The 18,393-nt window shown below is 56.1% G+C and overlaps 1 protein-coding gene across 11 annotated transcripts in view; it reads right to left on the reverse strand.

The window, feature by feature from the left end:
* Nucleotides 1-322: 322 nt before the first annotated feature.
* Nucleotides 323-18,393, reverse strand: part of Adgrl1 (adhesion G protein-coupled receptor L1) — a 42,165-nt gene continuing 24,094 nt past the window's right edge. Inside the window, exons 5-24 of one of the 11 annotated variants that reach the window (NM_022962.2) lie at nucleotides 16,209-16,223; nucleotides 12,138-12,938; nucleotides 11,107-11,421; nucleotides 10,633-10,736; nucleotides 10,205-10,390; nucleotides 9,985-10,023; nucleotides 9,653-9,836; nucleotides 9,378-9,500; nucleotides 8,562-8,776; nucleotides 8,155-8,325; nucleotides 7,564-7,773; nucleotides 7,262-7,482; nucleotides 7,071-7,137; nucleotides 6,561-6,652; nucleotides 6,008-6,176; nucleotides 4,869-4,997; nucleotides 4,637-4,733; nucleotides 4,419-4,547; nucleotides 4,252-4,269; nucleotides 323-3,887 (exon numbers count right to left, since the gene is read on the reverse strand). In NM_022962.2, coding sequence (NP_075251.1) covers nucleotides 3,151-3,887; nucleotides 4,252-4,269; nucleotides 4,419-4,547; nucleotides 4,637-4,733; nucleotides 4,869-4,997; nucleotides 6,008-6,176; nucleotides 6,561-6,652; nucleotides 7,071-7,137; nucleotides 7,262-7,482; nucleotides 7,564-7,773; nucleotides 8,155-8,325; nucleotides 8,562-8,776; nucleotides 9,378-9,500; nucleotides 9,653-9,836; nucleotides 9,985-10,023; nucleotides 10,205-10,390; nucleotides 10,633-10,736; nucleotides 11,107-11,421; nucleotides 12,138-12,938; nucleotides 16,209-16,223 — 4,022 coding nt within the window. In that variant the 3' untranslated portion in view covers nucleotides 323-3,150. Of the gene's footprint in view, nucleotides 3,888-4,251; nucleotides 4,270-4,396; nucleotides 4,548-4,636; nucleotides 4,998-6,007; nucleotides 6,177-6,560; nucleotides 6,653-7,070; nucleotides 7,138-7,261; nucleotides 7,483-7,563; nucleotides 7,774-8,154; nucleotides 8,326-8,561; nucleotides 8,777-9,377; nucleotides 9,501-9,652; nucleotides 9,837-9,984; nucleotides 10,024-10,204; nucleotides 10,391-10,632; nucleotides 10,737-11,106; nucleotides 11,422-12,137; nucleotides 12,939-14,046; nucleotides 14,132-16,208; nucleotides 16,227-18,114; nucleotides 18,254-18,393 lie in introns of those variants that run through there. The other 10 variants (XM_087595108.1, XM_087595110.1, XM_087595109.1 and 7 more) reach the window with 10 other exon arrangements.

Here is an 18,393-nt window from a genome sequence, read left to right on the forward strand (position 1 = left end):
TTGTTTTCTTTCAGAGCTGGGGACCGAACCCAGGGCCTTGCGCTTGCTAGGCAAGCGCTCTACCACTGAGCTAAATCCCCAACCCAAGAACAAGGGTTCTTTACCACAGAACTATCTTCCCATCCCCTGAATTTTGTTGAGACAGGGTTTCACTGTGTAACCCAGGCTGACTTTGACTGATAATCTTGCCTCAGGTTCCCACATGCCAGTTACAGGCCATAATACCATGTTCATCCACCTTCGGAATGCTTGACTTCCCGAGATGAGGGAAATATAGCATGCATTTTTTTGTCCACCAATTGAATCACACCACTCTTTCTCATTTCAAGAAATCTTAATTTCTTTATTGTTTGACTTTTTGACTCAACATTTTTTTAAAACTTTTTGTTTTTTTCTGAAACGTTCTTATGAGCCTTTTGTTTTATTCTCGTTAAATGCACTCGACCCAAAATTGGTTTGGCATATCGAAAAGGAGACCAAGGAGGGGAGGGAGTAGGGTGTGGGGGCAGGGAGGAGGCCCAAATGGACTAAGAAATTGAGAATGAGAGAGGAACACTGAGACGGCAAACAAGGACACAAAGAAAGAAGTCGGATAGCTAGGAAAACCCAAAAGAAAAACCTGGAGAAAAAGAATGAGCAAGGTTTAGGAGCAAATGAATTCAGGAGCCCGAGGAAGGGAGGAGGAGACCAAGACCCTTCTCTGTACCGTCCCCGCTGGGGTGGGGGCGTCAAGGCACCAGGTCTGGTTAAAGTAGGGGACACCTGGGCTCTCTGGGTGGCTTTACGCTGGATTGTAGTGGATCCAGCCGCACTTGGGGACCTGCCATGTAGCTCTGAGGCCTGGGAGTGAGTGACTCCCTGTGCTAGTAATTCCAGCCAGAGCAGGAGCCACAGGCCCTACCACACTACATGCTACCCTCCATAGCCCACCTTTGGAGAGGGTCTGTATAGGGAGAGGGCACAGGACTCCTGTGTCTGCCAATCCCCGAGGAGCTCTTCCCCCAACACCTTCCACTTTATTAGTGTCTGATGGCCTCAGCCTGGGCTGAGTCAACTCCTCTGGCTCCTAGGACAGCCACTCCAGACAGCCACTCCAAGGTCCAGACCCAGTGAAGTTAGGCAGGGCTGAGCCAGTCCACACACTCTTCACACCCGCCTGGCCAGACTGTCCCCATCCTGTGTCCTCTTCCCTATTTAGACTTCACTCTTATTCTTCTGGCAAGGTAGGCTAAACATTACCAGGAAAACTGAGATGGAATAAACCCTGCCTTTCACACTGTTCCCCTCCATGGGGCAAACCATTATCTTTGGTCTGGCCCCTTTCCCCCTCATTGATTGGGGACAAACCAGTCCCAGCTCCTTAGAAGGGAGAGGGCTTTCTAGCAGCAAAAAGGGTCCTTCCAGCCACCCACCCACCACCTCCTCAGCTCCTTCCTAGAGTCCCTTCCCCCATAACCCAAAGAAGCTCATGGCAGCAGCAAGCTGAGACCCGAGGATGCTTGAAAACTCATGGCACTTGTGAGGAAGGAGGCAGGGAAGAGACAGGATGAAGTCAGCAGAGGTGCACTGTCACCTCTGGAAGATGGCAACAGGATAATTCTACCCCCAAAAAACTGGGGGGAGGGCAGGCTGGGTTGGAGGTGCTTAGCAGACACCCTACACCTGCCTGAGGGCTTGGGGGTAGGGGCGGGTTAAGAAAAGCGATCTCTCACCTTTGTCCCCCACCCCTGAAATGACATCACTACTGCCATCCCACCCTCAGCCCCAGGACCCACTCTCTGACCTCCTCGTTCCCTTGCCCTTTTCAGGATGGGACACCAGCCTCCTCCTGCCTGTCATGAGTCCCGAAGTGATATACAAGAAGCAGGAACTCAAAGGGGGTAGTGCAGCCATCTTGGCAAAAACATCTTTGGGTGTGAAGATGTCTCCTGGCCAGTGGGCAGGGGAGACAGGCCTCTGGCCCTGGGGCAGGCAGTGAGGTACACGCCCCAGGAGGGCTGACTGATGCAGAGAGGACAGAGCAGAGGTGAAAGGACCGGTGCTGGGAAGGACAGGTTCTTTGTTTCGCTGTTGCTTCTAGATTTGTTTTGTCTCTGGAGTGTAAAAAGCTGCTCTGATGGCTGCCCACCCCGGCTGGGATGTACACACAGGAAGTCCTGGCTGCCAGGGCTGCCGCTGCTCTGTTCCGGAGGGAGAAAGTCCGGGCTGGCCTGGGCTGCAGGTGCCCGGTGGCTTCAAGTGATGAGATTTTCTTACTTTTTTTTGTCTTTTTTTTTTCCTTTTCCATTTTGTTGAAATATTTACAGCAATAGGGGAGGAAGAGAAGGGTAAGAGGACCCCCTAGGGAAAGATCCAAACCCAGGACCCACTCCTCAGGGAGCCCCAGACCCCACATCTGCTCCCCAGATAGCCCAGCCCACAGGACTGGGAACTGCCCAAATATGGCCACTGCAGTGGGTTGGGGCCCTGCGGGGAGTTGTGCTTCATCAGGAGTCACCCCAAGGGAGGGGGTCATTGGGTGCACTCTGGGGGTTTAGGGTAGGCTTGCTCGGGAGATAGGGACCAATAGCAAGGGAGAAAGGAGCTTCAGAGAAAGTTCCACCATTAACCACCAGCCCTCACAACCCCATCCATCCCCTGGGCCTGGGCTCTCTCAGGATGTAAGGCCCAGTCTCCAAGAAGCAAGGAACTGTAGCATGGAAGGACCCTGTCCATCTGTCCCACTGCTCCTTTCTGGTGGACGAAGAAGAGTGAGCAGCAGATAGGGTGTATCCTGCAAGGCTTCGGCCACCTCAAAAGTGGCCACCCCTGTACACCTAGGGAAGCCTTATCCCTTGCTTTCTCCCTCCAAAGGGAGGGAGCTTTGGACGTTGGTCACACCTACCAGCTTCTCCCTCACTCCTAGGGCCCTGGGGGCTTCTCCTCAATGCACTCCCCTAAAGAGGCTGGGGCTTGTGGCTGGTGGAAACCCTGTCTACTAACCCTGGCACCTGGGGCCCAGGTCATAGTCCCCAAGGGGACTGTGGGGCCCACAGGCAGAGGGGCACCTGGAGAGAGTGGCCCACCAGCCACTGCCTCCATCAGTCTCTGCTCCCACCAGAGCCCCTCCTGGATTCCCTCCCTGGCCAGGCCTCTGGTCCATGAGGCCCCTCAGAGACTAGTGACCAACTGCATTTGCCCATCCCCATCGGGCCCTGGCCCCTCAAGGCTGGGGGCTGCCAGGTAGCCCTCATGGCTGGGCCGCCGCACCTGGTAGTAGCCCTGTAGGGGATTCCGAGCCACCAGGGCCGGCGGGCGAGAGGTGTAGTAGATTTCTGGGGGCCCAGGGGGAGCAGGTGGGGGAGGGGGCAGGGCCTCATTAGGCCCTTCGGGGCTGCTGTCCGGGTAGGAGGGCGAGTCCCGCAGGTTGGCCCCGCTGGCATAGAGGGAGTCCCGGCCGGGAGGGGAGGAGAGGGGCCGGCTGGTGGCCCCATCCTCTGCCGTACAGCTCTCCGACTCATCCAGATCACTCTGGTACAGCACCGACTGGGCCCGGGGCAGCAGCAGTGGCTCCTCCAGGGCCTTGTAGAGAAGTTCAATCTCAGCCCGGTCAGCACCCCCAGGCCCACCAGCCTCGTCCTCACTGACTCCTGGCACGGGTGGCACAGGAGGCTCTGGTGGAGGACCTTTGGCGCCCCCACTGGCCCCCCGAAGGTTGTTGTGCACCAGCTCTGAGATGATCATCTTCTCAAAGGCCGCAGCATCCGCTAGGTTTCGGCCTCGGGGTGGCTCAGGACCCCCATCCCCCGGAGGGAAATCACCACTTCGCAAGGAGTAGCTGTTGTTGAAGTTGCCATTAAGGGGCAGTGTGTCCATGCCACAGGCTTCCCGGCCGCCCAAGGGGTGCTCTGCAGGGCAGAGGGAGCAATAAGGAAGAGGCCAAGGGGTCTGCCTAGGGCCTCTGCTCTCGCTTTTCCTCTTCCTCAACTCGCAATGGGCTGAAGAGGGTGTACATTAGGACCAATTCCCCAGGATCTTGAGTTTTTCCTTAAGTTTCAGAACTTCAGCAAATGGAGCCCTGTGTATCCAGGTTCACTCCCTAGGCTTGAACCCTCCCTCACTTTCATTCTCTACTGAGGGTCCCACCTGGCAACCATGTCAGAGCCTGTGGGTAGAGGCACCCCAAATGTAGAGTCCATGAGAGGCTCCAGAAAGCTCTAGCCTCCTTCCCAACCCCCTTTGGAAATGCTTCCAGGAGACAGTGGTACTTACTAGGTTCCCTGTAGCTTCCTGTAGACGCCAGCCCACAAAGGAAGAGAAGACAAGAATGAGCTCAGCAGAGGCCTAGGACCTCCCAGCCTGGGGCCTCCCAGCCTGGGGCCTCCCAGCCTGGGGCTCTGCTCCTCTTCCCTGGCACCCAGGCATCTATGTGTCCTCACCTGGGGAGTTGAAGACTGGGGGCGAGGAGGGATTGAAGCCCACAGACTCTGCAATGAGTGTATTGTATGGGCTAGTGCCCCCACGGGGCTGTAGCACAGGGTTGGTCAGTAGGTGGTTCCCCATGGTACCTGCCCAAGGGAGGGGTAAAAGGTTACAAGGCAGCCCAGAGACCTGGGGCAGGGAGCTTCTGAGAGGACACAGAGCCAGGGAACCTCACCTCGGTTCAGGGTGGGGGTGCTGTTGATGTCCCCTGCCATAAAGGACGACTCTGTCTGCTTCCTCACGGTGTCATTCCACATCCTCCGGATTCGGCTCTGGGGACACAGCCCAAACGTGAGGGGGTCTCCAGGACCACTCTGCCCTCCAGGATCTTTCTGAGACTCTGGCAGAGCACTCCTGCCTCTCGGCCCCAGAGAGACCTGGTGGATATGCCTTCCCTGCCCGGGTACCTGGGTCCCTGTGTAGTAGCGGGTGTTACTTCGCATGGCTGAGGTCTTAAGGGAGCCGTGAGCCCCCCCAGGTGGGGAGCGAATGCAGCAGTAGGAGTGACGCAGGCACTTGCTGTACTCCTTGTGCACCTGTGTAAGAGGTGACAGTCACGGCAGTGTCACCCTCAGAAAGGGTTACTTCGGAGGACCAAAGACTGATATATTAGTGGTTGGCAGGTCATTGAAACGTTGGTCCATAATCTTTTCTCCACCATCAACTTTCCTATTTATCCCTTCATTGTCCAACTTAACACATCTTCCAGGAACATGTACTAGACATATGTCAGACCTAGGGAACACACATATGCTCCTGGTCCTCCTGCCCTGCCCCCCCCAGTGCCAGGACTCTAGGCATGCACCACTATGATCAGTTCATGGGACACTAGAGATGGAACTCAGGCTTCAGGTAAGCTAGACAAACATTTTGCCAACTCAGCTACACCCTCAGCCCGGGTGAGATGGAGCTCAGGAAGAGCAGAGCCTCTAGAGGAGCAGTCCAGGTTCACCACTGAGCCTTCTTTCCAGCCCTTGACTTTTTAAAATTCTCCCTCTTGTGTGTGGTCTTGCTGTTTTTCGAGACAGGTTTCTCTATGTAGTCCTGGTTGTCCTAGAACTGGCTCTGTGGGCCAAGCTGGCCTTGATTTCACAGATCTGTCGAGCTCTGCTTCTCGAGTGCTGGGACGAGGGTGATGAGCCAGCAGCACCGGCTCTCATGTGTCGTGAGTATGGATGTTTTCTGTGTCACACATGTAAACCATTTGTGCAGTGCCCTCGAAGCCAGAAGAGGGAGAAACACTCCCACTGTTAAGGTAGGAATCTTGTAGTGGCTTCCAGTTGTCTGTCACGAAAGGCTGGGTGGGCCTCACGACTAATAGGGCCATAAGAACATCTATAGTGAATCTGTTCTGTCGCCATTCTTCTAGAACTGTCTTTACTTCTGACTGAATATTCCCACTCTGCCTCTATTAAGACTCAAATGGTCCACATTAGGGAGGTGACCAGGAGACACACTAAAGGTCCCAGGGAGTACCTAAGCCTCATCCTGGCCTCCCTCCCCTAATAATCCAGAATGTCCCTGAGGAGAACTCTACCACCCTCACCTTTTTCTGTAAGGCGCAGTGAAAGACAAAGATGAAGACCCCCTGGAAGGCGTTGAAGGTTGTGAAGAGGTAAGCCATTACTACTGACTCCTTGTTGATGAAGAGGAGGCCGAAAGCCCAGGTGAGGCCCAGCAGGAAGAGCAGTGCAATGGCACCCAGCGCCCAGGACCTAGTAGCCAGAGGACAAGCTGTCACAGTACTCACCAAGGAAGACGGCCCAGCCCCAAGGCTTCCAGTGCCGTCTAAAAGACCTAGCCTAAGGTTGAGGAGGTCTTGGGAAGGCCTGTTGTTCCCCGCCAACTTCATCATTTCGGTTAGATTTCCAGCCCACTAAAACTCCCCGTGTGGCCTATTTTCCAGGTGTCCTCAGACAAGACTCACACTGACTACAGTCTCGGGCCCGAAAGCACAGGCTGGATGGACCTCTGCACCTCTGGCTCTGTTAAATAGGGCCATCCCAGGTACAAATACCCTCTCACTGAAAACCCCACTAGACAACCAGCAATAAAAGTGTCTCAGGACACTCTGAGGTTCACTAGGGTTAGCGGCTCACTTGATGTTGTCAAGGCGGCTGGAGTCAGGCTTGAGCACGGATGAGCTTCGGATCATCTTGTGCAGGGTCACCATGAGGAACACCAGGTTCACCTGGGTAGGAGCACAGGAAAGGGGGCTCAGACTGTGGTCCAACCCCTTCTCAGTGCCTACAGGGCCCAAGATGCGCACTGTCTGTCGTTACTTGATGTTGTGAGGCCAAGGGTCATGGCTTGGCATGAAACGGGCTTGGACTAGAACTGCAGGTCACTGGCCGTAGAGCCAGGGACTACGGACTAAGTGATCCTGGTGTTTTAGCTGCGCTTCAGGCTGTGTGTGCGATGAAAGACAGAACCAAGGGCCTTTTGCATCATGGGCAAGTGTTCATCACTGAGCCATCCCCTGGCTCATCTGCGTGGTTCTGCCAGTTTTTATACTAAGGGTCCTGTAAGGCTGGCAAGGGGCCCGGCCAGGGCTTAGGGTCCAGACCAGCTTGAATGACAAGAGCCCCAGTACTTGAAGTGCCACTCACCACAATAACAAAGGAGACGGGCCCAATGAAGCTCCAGATGAAATAGTTATCCACCCTCAGCCAGCAGCTACAAAGAAACACAGCCAGAGTGGAGAGATGCCTGAGAGCCTGGCCACCCGCCCTGGCCCAAAGAAAGCCAGCCTCGTAAGAACCAAGAAGACAGAGAGCACAGGGATAATGGGGTGACTCACGCCTTCTCAGTGCCGTAGCTTCGGTAGTCAATGGCGGCTGCGATGCCTACCACCAGGGCTGGGAAGCAGTAGCCGCCCAGGTAATAGTACTTGGTGCGTGAATATTCGCTCTCGAACACCTCGACCAGCAGGAGGTAGAGGTGCACGCCCTCTAGGCACAGCCAGGAGAAGGCGGCCAGGAAGAAGTAGTGCAGCAGGCCCGCAAAGATAGGGCAGGCGACCTGCAAGGGCACTCAGTAAGCGGCTGCTTCACGAGCTGCAGCCCTGTCCACTGCTTAGTCTTGGCTCCAAGTTTGCCTCACCTCATACTGAGTTTTGTCTATTCCAACCAGGAAGAGCAGCTCTGCAAGGAAGAGGTTGATGCACAGGTTCTTGTGGATGGTGTTGCGGTCGGTCTGCAGGCCCCGCAGGAAGCAGAAGGTGGAGATGCAGATAGCCAGACAGACCAGGGAGATGACAATGCCAACCCAGGTGATGACTGACAGCAACAGCTCATTAATACGGCCTTGGTACTGGGGGACAGGAGAAGGGGGTGCACTCAGGGCTTGGCCTGGTGCCAGCTGAAGACAAGGACCCAGGTAAGGCTGTGGGCCTCAAGGCCCTCCAGTGCTGCCCAATCGGCCACCAAGCTGGCCCCCACCCCTGTGCAGGCAGTGCGGGCTCACTTCCTCATGCTCTGGAAGGCTTGTGATACCAACTTGCTTTTCCTGAGTGCCTCAGGCCAGAGGGAGCCAGATGCAAGGCCTCATGCCCCAGGTAAGACTGGTGGCCCCCCATGCCCATGAGCTGGCCTTGTAGGCATCGCCCATGCTGTGTGCTCTCTAGGATGCCATGCAAAGCCAGGCCAGCAGCAAGCAGGCCTGCCCGGAACAGCACCACACTGGCCAGCTTACGATCTCTCGGTGAGCCATGAGCACTGCGAAGTTGGTGAGGTGGCTGCAGGCACATGTGGTATGGGTCTTATTGGACTCCACCAGTCGGCAGCCCTGGGTTGACCAGTAGCCCAGCATGGAGCGCTCTGAGTAGTTCCAGAAGGAGCAGTTTGCATTGAAGTGGTTCTTGGCCTGTTATATAGGGGTGGACAGAGGGTTGAAATTGAGAGTTCTGTTCTTACCCTCACACCAGCTTCAGGGAAAGAAGCATTTGGGGACACCGAGGTGACCACCAGCTCTATGGTCCAAGCTGAAGTAAGGGAGCTGAAACTTACTCTCAGGTGGGTGAATGCATGGTGGGGGATATGTAGTCTAGGAACAGAGGATGCTGGGACTTCAGGGAGTTTCAGGGGTACACCTGGGCTCACCTCCAAGTGGGCCACAGTAAAGATGACAGGGTCCATGAGGAAGACACGGCTGGACTCCTTATTGATGGATGCTGCGATGACCTGTGAGTTAACCACCAGGGAGGCACCTCCAGGGCCACCGGTCCCTGCCTCACCTGCCAGCTTCACTGTGGCATTCTCCGTGGACAAGAAGAGGCCCAGGTTGTTGTAGAGAATGAAGACAACCTTCACCACACCTGAGGAAGATGGGCACAGGGAGATATGGCGGCCATCCTTAGCCACAGCACTCTGTCTGGGTTCCATGGCTCCCATGATACAATGAAACTGGGCTATCACATGTCAAGCAGTTCAGGAGCCATTTCCACAAGGCCATTATCCCTTGGTGGGCGGTTTAAATGACAGCACAGTGGCTGGCTCTCTGACCTACTTTTACTTTCTTTTCTTTTTAATTTTTAAAGATTTATTTATATAAGTACACTACAGCTGTCTTCAGATGCACCAAAAGAGGGGATCAGATCCCATTACAGATGGTTGTCATGTGGTTGCTGGGATTTGAACTCAGGGGCTCTGGAAGAGCAGTCAGTGCTCTTAACCTCTGAGCCATCTCTCCAGCCCCACTATTACTTTTTGCATGCCCTTGGGCAGATGCCTAGCCTCTCTGTGCCTCCATCTCAAATGGAGCCAGAACCCAGGCCTCTGCAGAGCATTGGAATAATAGCCACACTAGTGACAGATAAACCATGATTAAAACCCATGACTATGGGTTTCACATAGAGCCAAGATCTAGGTACAAAGTGGGCAACATGCATGCACAGACAAAGGCCTGCGGACACTGACCATTGCGGCTGTTCTGCTTGATGGTGTTGGCGGACAGCTGAATGGAGCTCTCACTGGCATACTCCTGGGGGAACACCAACTCCTGCACTTGACCCTCTGTGCTCAGGACAGTGACCTCCAGGACTGTGTGGGCAGGGGTGACATGCTATCAGTGTCTATCCCCAGACAGGGTTCATGCTAAAACACAAGGCCTGCAGGAAAACCACAGACCCAGGAACTGGGGAACCAACAACCCCCAAGATTGAGACTGATCCTGGAGTAGCTGCAGTACTCACCCACATTCTGCTTGGCAGCCAAGAAGCGAGCAGGTTCTCTGACATTGTCGGCCAGCAGGAAGGCACCCTCCTCTAAGACATCTAGGAGCATGGTGGCCGTATGGACCTGTTCGGTGGCATTCATGTCTTTCCATGACTCAAGTGCCTCTGGCCGAAGCAGGTTGTCCACTGTCTCCACCACAGCCTGTGGGTAGCAGGGACAACAGAATGAGTCTCCCACATCCTCCAGTTCCTTGGGACAGTCTTGATGTCTCCTCCTCTCCCTTCCATTCCCAAAGTCCCCAGGAAGCCAAGGCCCCTCATTCCCAAGAGCTGGGCCTTCCTGGGCTCACCTTGATATAGTCCTTGCAGGTTCTCTCTCGCTTGTGCATCTACAGAGAGAAATGGAGGGAGTGACAGGGGGAGACTGAAGACAATGCGCTCCCTAGCTCTTGTGCTTAGACACTGATCACTCTTCCAGTGACCTTCTTTAGGAACCCTACCTGGGGTACCACATCCCTCACTGGTCATTGTGGGGTGGCAGCACAGGCCAGACCCTTCATACAGGCCCACCTTATTGTAGTTCTTGCCAGCTGACTCTCGTTCAATGGGCCGTAGGGCCTGGAGCTGGGCATCCAGGATATCTAGCAGTTGCTCCATCAGCTTCACCGATGAGGACACGTCCCCAGCATAGATGGAGCCCCGCGTGTGGCGGGCCAGCTCACTAGCAATGTTGGCTGCATTCTCTCCACTCTTGATCTGCATGAGGTGGGGAGGAGGGTGACCTCAGGTCTGAGGGGAACTGGCCTACACAGCTGTACATTCCCTCTTCACATGCCCCGCCTGCAGAGGCCATCTTCTCCGTCAGCCTTTCCCACACAAGGTTTACAGAGAACCCTTGCCCTGGCTTTTAGCCCTATGTGTCTCCCCAACTTTTCCCATCGCTCCTGCTACCCTGGGTTCTGGCTGGCCTGCCTGCAAGGGGCAGCAGTTACTGGTACCTTCTGGGCGACTTGGTTGACCCAGGGGGAAGTGCAGTTGCTGAGGTCAGGGCCCCGAGGATTCCAGAGCCCCAGAGCTGGGAGGCACTGGAACGAGGCAATTCCTGTTGAGATAGACAAACAAGCCAGAGAGAAGGAGATGAAGAGACCAAGGACAGAGGGAGGAAAGAGCAGAGGGCGAGCAGGAGAGGGACACTTGGGGAAAGGTACAAGGCCACCCTAGGCCTCCCAGAGTTATCCTCCCCCCTGACCCCTGCAAGACCCGCTCTGGAAGGCTTTCTTCACTAAGCCTCTCCCAACCTTGTCTGGAACCCCTAGAACCTGAGTTGTTTATCTGTCCCATATCTGTCTTGAAACTGGCTATGCTTACTCTGAGGCCAGGGGCTGAACACCTGCAGTCCCCCAGGTACAGGGCTGCAGAGCCCAGCTGTCCGTCCCCTAGCTCCTCCAGCTCAGCTGTGCTGCAGCACTCACCTCGAGTTCCCTTGGGGCAAGGTCTCTCTACCAGCATACCCTGCTGGGTAGCTGGCCACTGGACCCGCCGGACCTCTCGGGGTTCACAGAAGAGCTCAGGGGACACATGCAGATTGGGGGCTGGAGGCCGCCGGGTACTGGGTGCTGGGGCTGTGGCTGGAGGCAGGTCAGGTCCCAGCTGGTTGATGGCACCTACTGGGTGCGTGGTGAGGGGCGCCCGGCGGAGTGGAGTGGTGGCTGCAGGTGAGGCTGTGCTGGTGAGGGGCGTAGGCCGAGCTGTGGTGGTGGTACTGAGAGGTGGGGAAGTGGCTGGGCCTGGAAGGAAGAGGGGACACAGGGTATGGTCACACCCATACTTAAGGCACACCAATGTGCCCAAACACAGGGTCCCTTGGCACCTTGACATCTACCTTACCCATTGAAGTACTCTGGGCCCCCTGGTCTTTTTGTGCTCAGAAGTCCCCTGTATATATATGGATATATATACACTCAGAAGAGAGTAAAAATATACTATGTGCTCTGTGAGGCTCTCCCAGAGCTGGTACTGGAGACGTGTGTCAAAGCTGCTGGATGCAATCACCTCTCATCTATGACGCAGCTGACCATGGTCTGGTGCCTGCCTACCTACACCTTCCCTCAGGGGTATCATAAGGCTCTCTGCAGCTCTGGGGTGGCTCTGGTTAGCTGACGGGAAGCTGGAGGCAAAATGAGAACAAGTAATTGTTTGCTTTTGAGTCTACATATCCAACAATCTTACACTGATGTGCCCAGGCAGCACAGATCCTAGATCCTGGTTAGAGCCAGAACCCTGGGGGGTTCCATTCTGAAGTAAACAATGCCTCAGTCACTTAGTGTATGAACTTCATCTAGGAATCAGCACAGTGAACCCCAAGCCTTGAAGACAGAAGGCACACTGAGGTGTGGAAGGGTGGATGTTTGCCACACACTGTGATTTTCTTTACCTCCTAATCCCCCAGAGTACCGGTGTATTATGTGCAAACAGGCCAGCACCCCTCAAAACCCATCCTCACCAGCACTGGGATCTGGGGGTCCAAACTCCAGGCTGTAGCGCACCACGAAATAGTTGTTCCACACATACAGCTGGTTGTCCCGGGGATTGTAGTCAACAGAAGATACAAACTGGTAGGGGTTGGGGAAGGCGAGACTGACGGGCTCCTCTCGGTTTGCATTGGTGTTAAAGGCATAGTCCACGCGGTTGCCTGCTGCCTCACTGTCGTCATCCACATAAACAGAGCGCAGCACATAGAGGACACCACACACCATGAAGGCATTGGAGGCTGAGCGCTTGTCATAGCCTGTTTCCCAGGTGCCCTCGAAACGCAGTGTGTAGGGGTTGAGCTGGCTCACCACCAGACGCCCGTTGTTCCCCTCGGTGGCATAGATGACCCACAGCCCGTTCTCATCCACTGCCAGGTCAATGTCGGTTTTGCCTCCCCAGCGATAAGGTGAGGTGTCGTGGTAGTTGGCTGTGTTTATGACTGTTTCTCCGCTCTTGATGCGGGTCCGCAGGTCATATTTGACAATGTTGCGAGTACGTTCCTTGTTATAGAAGACGGCACCATCATATACCACAAAGCCAGTGCCATCTACACGGTTGGGCAGTCTGTACGTGGTGGTGTGGCGTGCAGCCACATAGTCCTCCCAGGAAGCATACTCGGTCAGTGTGTCCGTGCGGTAGGGGATCCAGGGCATAACGTAGATACGGTCACCTGCCTGCAGTGGGTCCTTGCACCATGCGCCAGACTGGTGCTCCGATTCATGTGTGGAGGTGGGCTCCAGCACCTTCTGCAGTGTCCCTGGGCACACGAAGACTGGGCCGGGTAGGTAGGTAGGCAGGGAGGAGGTGGGGAGGAGCAGAGGCAAGGAGAGAGGGGAGAGAGAGGCAAGTTGGTCACATGGTGGGGGAGGAAACCATGCTGTCCCCTCCTGCTGCTGCAGTCATGGTTGCTTGGTCGGGCTGGTGATGGGAAGGGGGTTTGTGGGCCGGAACTCCCGCCCTGCCCAGCTGCCCCTCTCCCTGGAGATGTGAACCCTGGAGACCATCAAGAGCAGGGTTAGTGTGGGAAGGTAGCGCCCTCTTCCCTTTCTTGGCTGCTAGAGACCCTACAGGCTGGGGAGGAAGGATTTGTCCAGAGTTCTCCCAGGTTGGGCGAGAGGGGCTGGGGAGTGGGTCCTCTGCTGCAATGCCACCTAGCCTCAAGGTTCAGTACCCTGGCCTCTCCTCTCTGCCTCCACGGAAAAACTAGGGGCTGGGATCCCATCCTTCACCAGCCGTGCAGGGGTAGACTTTCTTTGTTCTTTAAAATAAAAACAAAAACTTCACTTTCTTCCTCCTCCAAAAGCTGCAAGGTAGAGTGATGTTTCCACACCCACTCTGGCAGGAAATCTTAGGGCTGTCTATCCTTCTCCTCAGGTCCCTGATGCTGTCTGGGTTCCACTCAGCTGGCACCCGCCAAGTAGGTAGCTGAGGAGAGGACGGAGGAAGCAGCTCCTGGGTTAGGCTAGGGAGGAGTCCAGTGCTGCCCCAGCCGGCAGGGTCTCTGGTGGCTCAGGTTCAGAAGCACACACTGACTGGTGCACAAGGGTGGAGTGGGGACATGGAGAACAGGACTCCCGGGACATTTGGGGTGAGGGAGCTGTGCAGAGGGAAGAGAGACAAGGAGGGGTGTGTGTATCCACAAAGTCCTGGCTCCAAGGGAGGCGTTCTGGAGACCACCTGGGAAGAAAAGGTTAGTGCTGGCGAGGAGAGAGGGGGTGAGCAGAGAATTCACTCCAAGGCCCAGGCCCGACTGAGAGTCCCTTCCAGGGGCAGTCCCAGGTCCAGCTCGGAGGGGGCAAGGGAGGGAACCAGGTGCTAGGATAAAGCCCCAGCCCACCCCAGCCAACCCCCCACCTCCCCTGCCCCGGACCCCGATTTACCTGTGACCATCCCCGGCTCGGGAGGAGGGACCAAGGCAGCGCTGGTGTCAGAAAGGTGGGGGGCCCCGCCCCACCCCCCCATTCCCTGAAAAGAGGAAAACCTCGACTGCATCTCGTTGGCACCGCTGGCCTGCCCACCCTTGCCCCTCACAGCCCAGCACCACCTGTTCCTAGCCTACTCTACTGATCCGGCAGGTCAGTGTGGCCAACTCCCTCCTTGTCCCTGAGTACTGTGGGCCAGCCCCTTCCCTCAGGAGGGCTGGTACCTCCCCCTCACTTCATGACAGAACCCACAGGCAGGCCAGGGCTGTAGGGTGTTATATGTGGGTCTATTGTGAATTCTCTGCTCCTGCTTGGCCCGTCACCAAAGCAGCTAGCCCCAGGGGCACAGGGAGGGCTGGGAGGACTTGGCACCAGCATGGTGGGCAGCCTCAGTTGTGAGGGACACCCGGGTAGGAGCCAAGTCTAGTGCCTACTTCCAGCCTAGCTCATCAGTGAGGCTGGTTGGGGATATGTGCAACCTGCAGTTCTCCCTTCACAACACTGGGGCGGTTTGGCACCAGGGCACAAGACAGCCAGTAGTAACACAGCCCCTTTAGCCAAAGTTAAGCCTGGGTTCTAAGCCCCGGCATTCCTGTCAGTTTATCTGTACCCTCTGACCAGACTACCTGGCCCCACCCTTTCTTCCTGTTTCCCCAGATCTTTCCTTGATCTCATAGAACCCAGGCCTGGGGTGTGTGTGCGTGAAGAGGGCCTGAGCCAGTCAGAGGGTACCAGTGGAGAAAGGCACAGTTAGAGGTCATTTCAAGGTGGGGGGAAAGACGAGGAAGGGTCTGCCAGGGGCCTTGGGCAGCCAGGACCCCTCCTCAGCACCCAGCTCCCAAACACCTCTTCCCTCCCCCAGCCCAGCCCGGAGAGGAGATCCAGTGCCGTAGTTCCAAGCCTGCAAGAAGAGTGGCCAGTGCAGGGCTGACTCAGGAGAGCAAGGGAGGGATGGTGCCCAGCCTCTGAGATGGGCAAGGTGGGAAGGAAAGGGGAGGGGAGCAGCTCAGAGGGACCCCACCCACCTCCCTGGCAGGGGATCCTCCACAGACCACCTTAATTTCAAGGCAAAGAGGAACCCCGAAGGGCCATCTCATTGCTGTCCATTCCTCCTGCCTACTACTAGCAGGCCACCCTCATCCACCACCATGGGGCTCCCTGCAAGAAATTACGGGGCCTGTGGAAGTCCCCAGAGCAAGTCTATGACCTCCACCACCCCTCCCTGGTCCTCTCCCACATCAGCCCGGAAGAAACCCTGACTGCAGCTGTGCAGAGACAGAACCCACTCCCTCCCTCTCCAGGAAGCCCGCCCCCACCCCCATCCCAGGGTTTTGGTAGGCTGCCCCTCCCAGGGGACTGGGATAGCTGACAACCCTCCCCAGCACTAGACCCAACTGGTCAGGAGGGTGGAGTGTGAGGAGGACTGGCTCTCTGTGCTCCACAACAGCTCTGGGCCTTGGAATCGCCAAACCAGAAGAACTTAAGCCACCAGGAGCCAGAGAGAGAGGAGAAATCTGGTCCCCCAAAGGAAAAAAGTTTCTCTCCATCCCACCGCCCTCTGCCAGAAACACTTTGCAAGAGGTATAAGGGGAAAGGAGAGAGAAGAGAGAGAGAGGTGGGGAGAGGAAGAAGAAGGGAAGGAAGAGACAGAGCGAGGAGGAGAGGAAGAGAGACCTCTACCGGTGCCTGTGGAGGCTGGGGAGTCAGTCCCTCCCTCCCCACCCGCCTGGAAGCTTACACATTTCTCCTAAGGGAGGCAAAAGAAATGAGAGATGAGGTCAGGTACCCTGCAGGGACCAGGGACCAGAGAGGTACAGAGGGGGGTGAGAGGAGAGAGAGAGAAAGAGAGACGGGTGTAGGAGTGGGGTATCTTGCCCAGGCTCAGAGAGGAGCTTCCGTGAGTATCTGGAGGGTGGAGAAGCCCAAGGCCATGACCTTGGCCTTGGTGGTGCTGCAGCACCAGGGCCAGCCCAGCTGTGCTGGGAGGACACCCGGGGCAGGGAAATCACTGGACCAAGTAGGGTGGGGGAGAAGAAGGGGGGGAGGGGTGGGCCACATGAGTATGGTACGGGTGGAACAAAGTGTGAGTTAGGGGTTAGCATTGGTAACAGTGCGTTTACCTTTCTGCTCCACTTCTACTTTAAGCATCGGAAGAGAGAGAGAAAACAAATTGAAAAAAAATGTGCAAGAAAAAAAAGAGAAAAAAAAAAGATTAAATTGCTTTTGTTTCTTTTCTGGCCACACGCCCCCTCTTCCTGTCTTTCCTCCTGCTTTCCCAACCCCTTCCATAGCATTTCAGCCCCCACCCCCAAGTCCCTTCTTTTGGGGGTAGGATGGGGTGAGAGGGTGCTGAGGAGAAAGTGAGAAGGGTCAGGGGGACACACAGAAGGGAAGAGACAAAGAGACTGGGTATGGTACAGACAGGCAGGTAGACAGAGCCCTCAGGCAGGAGGGTCCCCAGGTATAAAGAGGAGCCCGAATAGGCTGGGGTAACACCAGGCAGCAGGGAACCAGGGGCTCCTCTTCACCCTGTGTGCCAACACCCCTGTTTGAAACAGGGGCGGAGAGAAGGGTGTCTCTGGGGCCTTGGTGCCCCTCTCAGCCAAGAGCATAGGCTGAGCCACTTTCCCTTTGAGTAGGCCCCACCTGAATCCAGCTGTGTTCCCCTAAACCCTCCAGATCCCTGGAACGCACAAAAAGAGGCCAGTAGAGCCAGACACAGAACAACAGAGGCAGGCGGGCAGGTGCCCCTGGCCTCAGACAGAGCCAGGGTAGGGGAGACAAGAGGCACAGAATTGGAGGGGACATAGACTGGGCTGGACAGCACGTGGCAGACAGGCTCCTACACTCCCAGGGGGGTGAAGGAGTTGGGGGTGGCCTCAAGGTTCAGCTGCTCTGCCCAGTCCACCAAAGGCCCAGGAGCCCTAGCTGCACCCTACCCTGCCCACCGCCCTTGATGACGCACAGGTGGCACCTGGGGAGGAAGGGAGAGTTAGGCTGTGCTCAGCTGCAAAGCAAATCCAGTGTTAGTTCAATGTCTGGGTTTCCCACACTCCAGTGACCCCCCCCTCCCAGCTGTGGGATCCCTGCCCCCACCCCTGCCCCACCTTCACCAGCACTGGGGTCACCCCAGCCTCTGAAGTCCAAGGTCCTGTGGCTGACCAGGTCAACCTCCCCTGGGCACCCACTTGAGTTGTGCAGGGACCCTGTCTGGCTGCCCAGCGCCTCGCCCAGGGCCTAGCACTCAGGATATGCTCAGGGAAAGTCATGAAGTGTGTGCCTATCCTCTCCCTAGCTTTATTTATTCCTGGACCCCAACCCCGGCTATTGGGGGGCAGGGACAGGAGCTAATGTAAGCAAGCCTACTAGCTCTGCATGCCCAGGAGCACTTGAGGTCAGCCCTACCCGTGACCCCTGCTCTGTGTACACTGTCTTCGAAGGCTCATTTGCATTCTCCTTCATCAAAGTTGCCCATGACCCGTGCCCTGGATCACTTTTCACCCCACAGCCCATCTTCCTGAGTTATGCTCCTGGGCCACACAAGGGGGATGTTGCTCTAGATTTTTAAGCTCCACTCAGGACCCATGGCCACTTTATTTCTTGTACCTTGGTTTGGACTGTGGACTAGACCAGGGACTCTTCCGGTCTTGTGACTACCTGTCTGGAGAGCTGGGTTCACTAACTGTTGCTACTCTTGTTTTGATTACCAAGGCAATAGCAGTAACTGGTTAGAGGTGGAGTGTAGTCACAGTGACAGCAGTGCTCGTGAGGATGCAGGCACAGTACAGGCCCTTGCAGTCAGGCCTACCAGGACTCTGACTACAGCTGGGGAAACTGAGGTTCAGAGATGTGAACCACACAGAGGAGGCCATGCAGCGGCCATTCCCTAAGACCTATGGTGGCCTGGGGCACAAAGCAGCTTGGGCCCCGTGCTGTCTACTACTTTAAGTACTCTGGGCACGCTTTGATCCCCTCCCCCATCACAGAGGAGTAAGAGGCTCAGGTGGCGGGAAAGAGCGTCCGTACCATCACTGAGCACATCTTGAACCAGGTTCGGGGCTGGGCGCTGGGGGGTGAAGTCGCAGCCTCTGCCTTCGGGGCTTTGCTCCTGGGAGCAGACTCTGGCCGCAGGGCCAAGCGCTTGTCACTCCCGATCTCCAGGACTCACGCCTCCGTCTGCAGCACCCGAAGAAATTTTAAGTCATTTGCTGCAGGTTTCAGAGCCAGACAAGTCAGGAGCCACAGTTGAACCTCACACCACCTGCCCAACCCTCTGTCCTAGGCTTGCCACATCCCACCTCCCTC

The sequence above is a fragment of the Rattus norvegicus genome, chromosome 19, assembly GCF_021556685.1.
Source record: "Rattus norvegicus strain SHRSP/BbbUtx chromosome 19, alternate assembly SHRSP_T2T, whole genome shotgun sequence".
Taxonomy (NCBI): domain Eukaryota; kingdom Metazoa; phylum Chordata; class Mammalia; order Rodentia; family Muridae; genus Rattus; species Rattus norvegicus.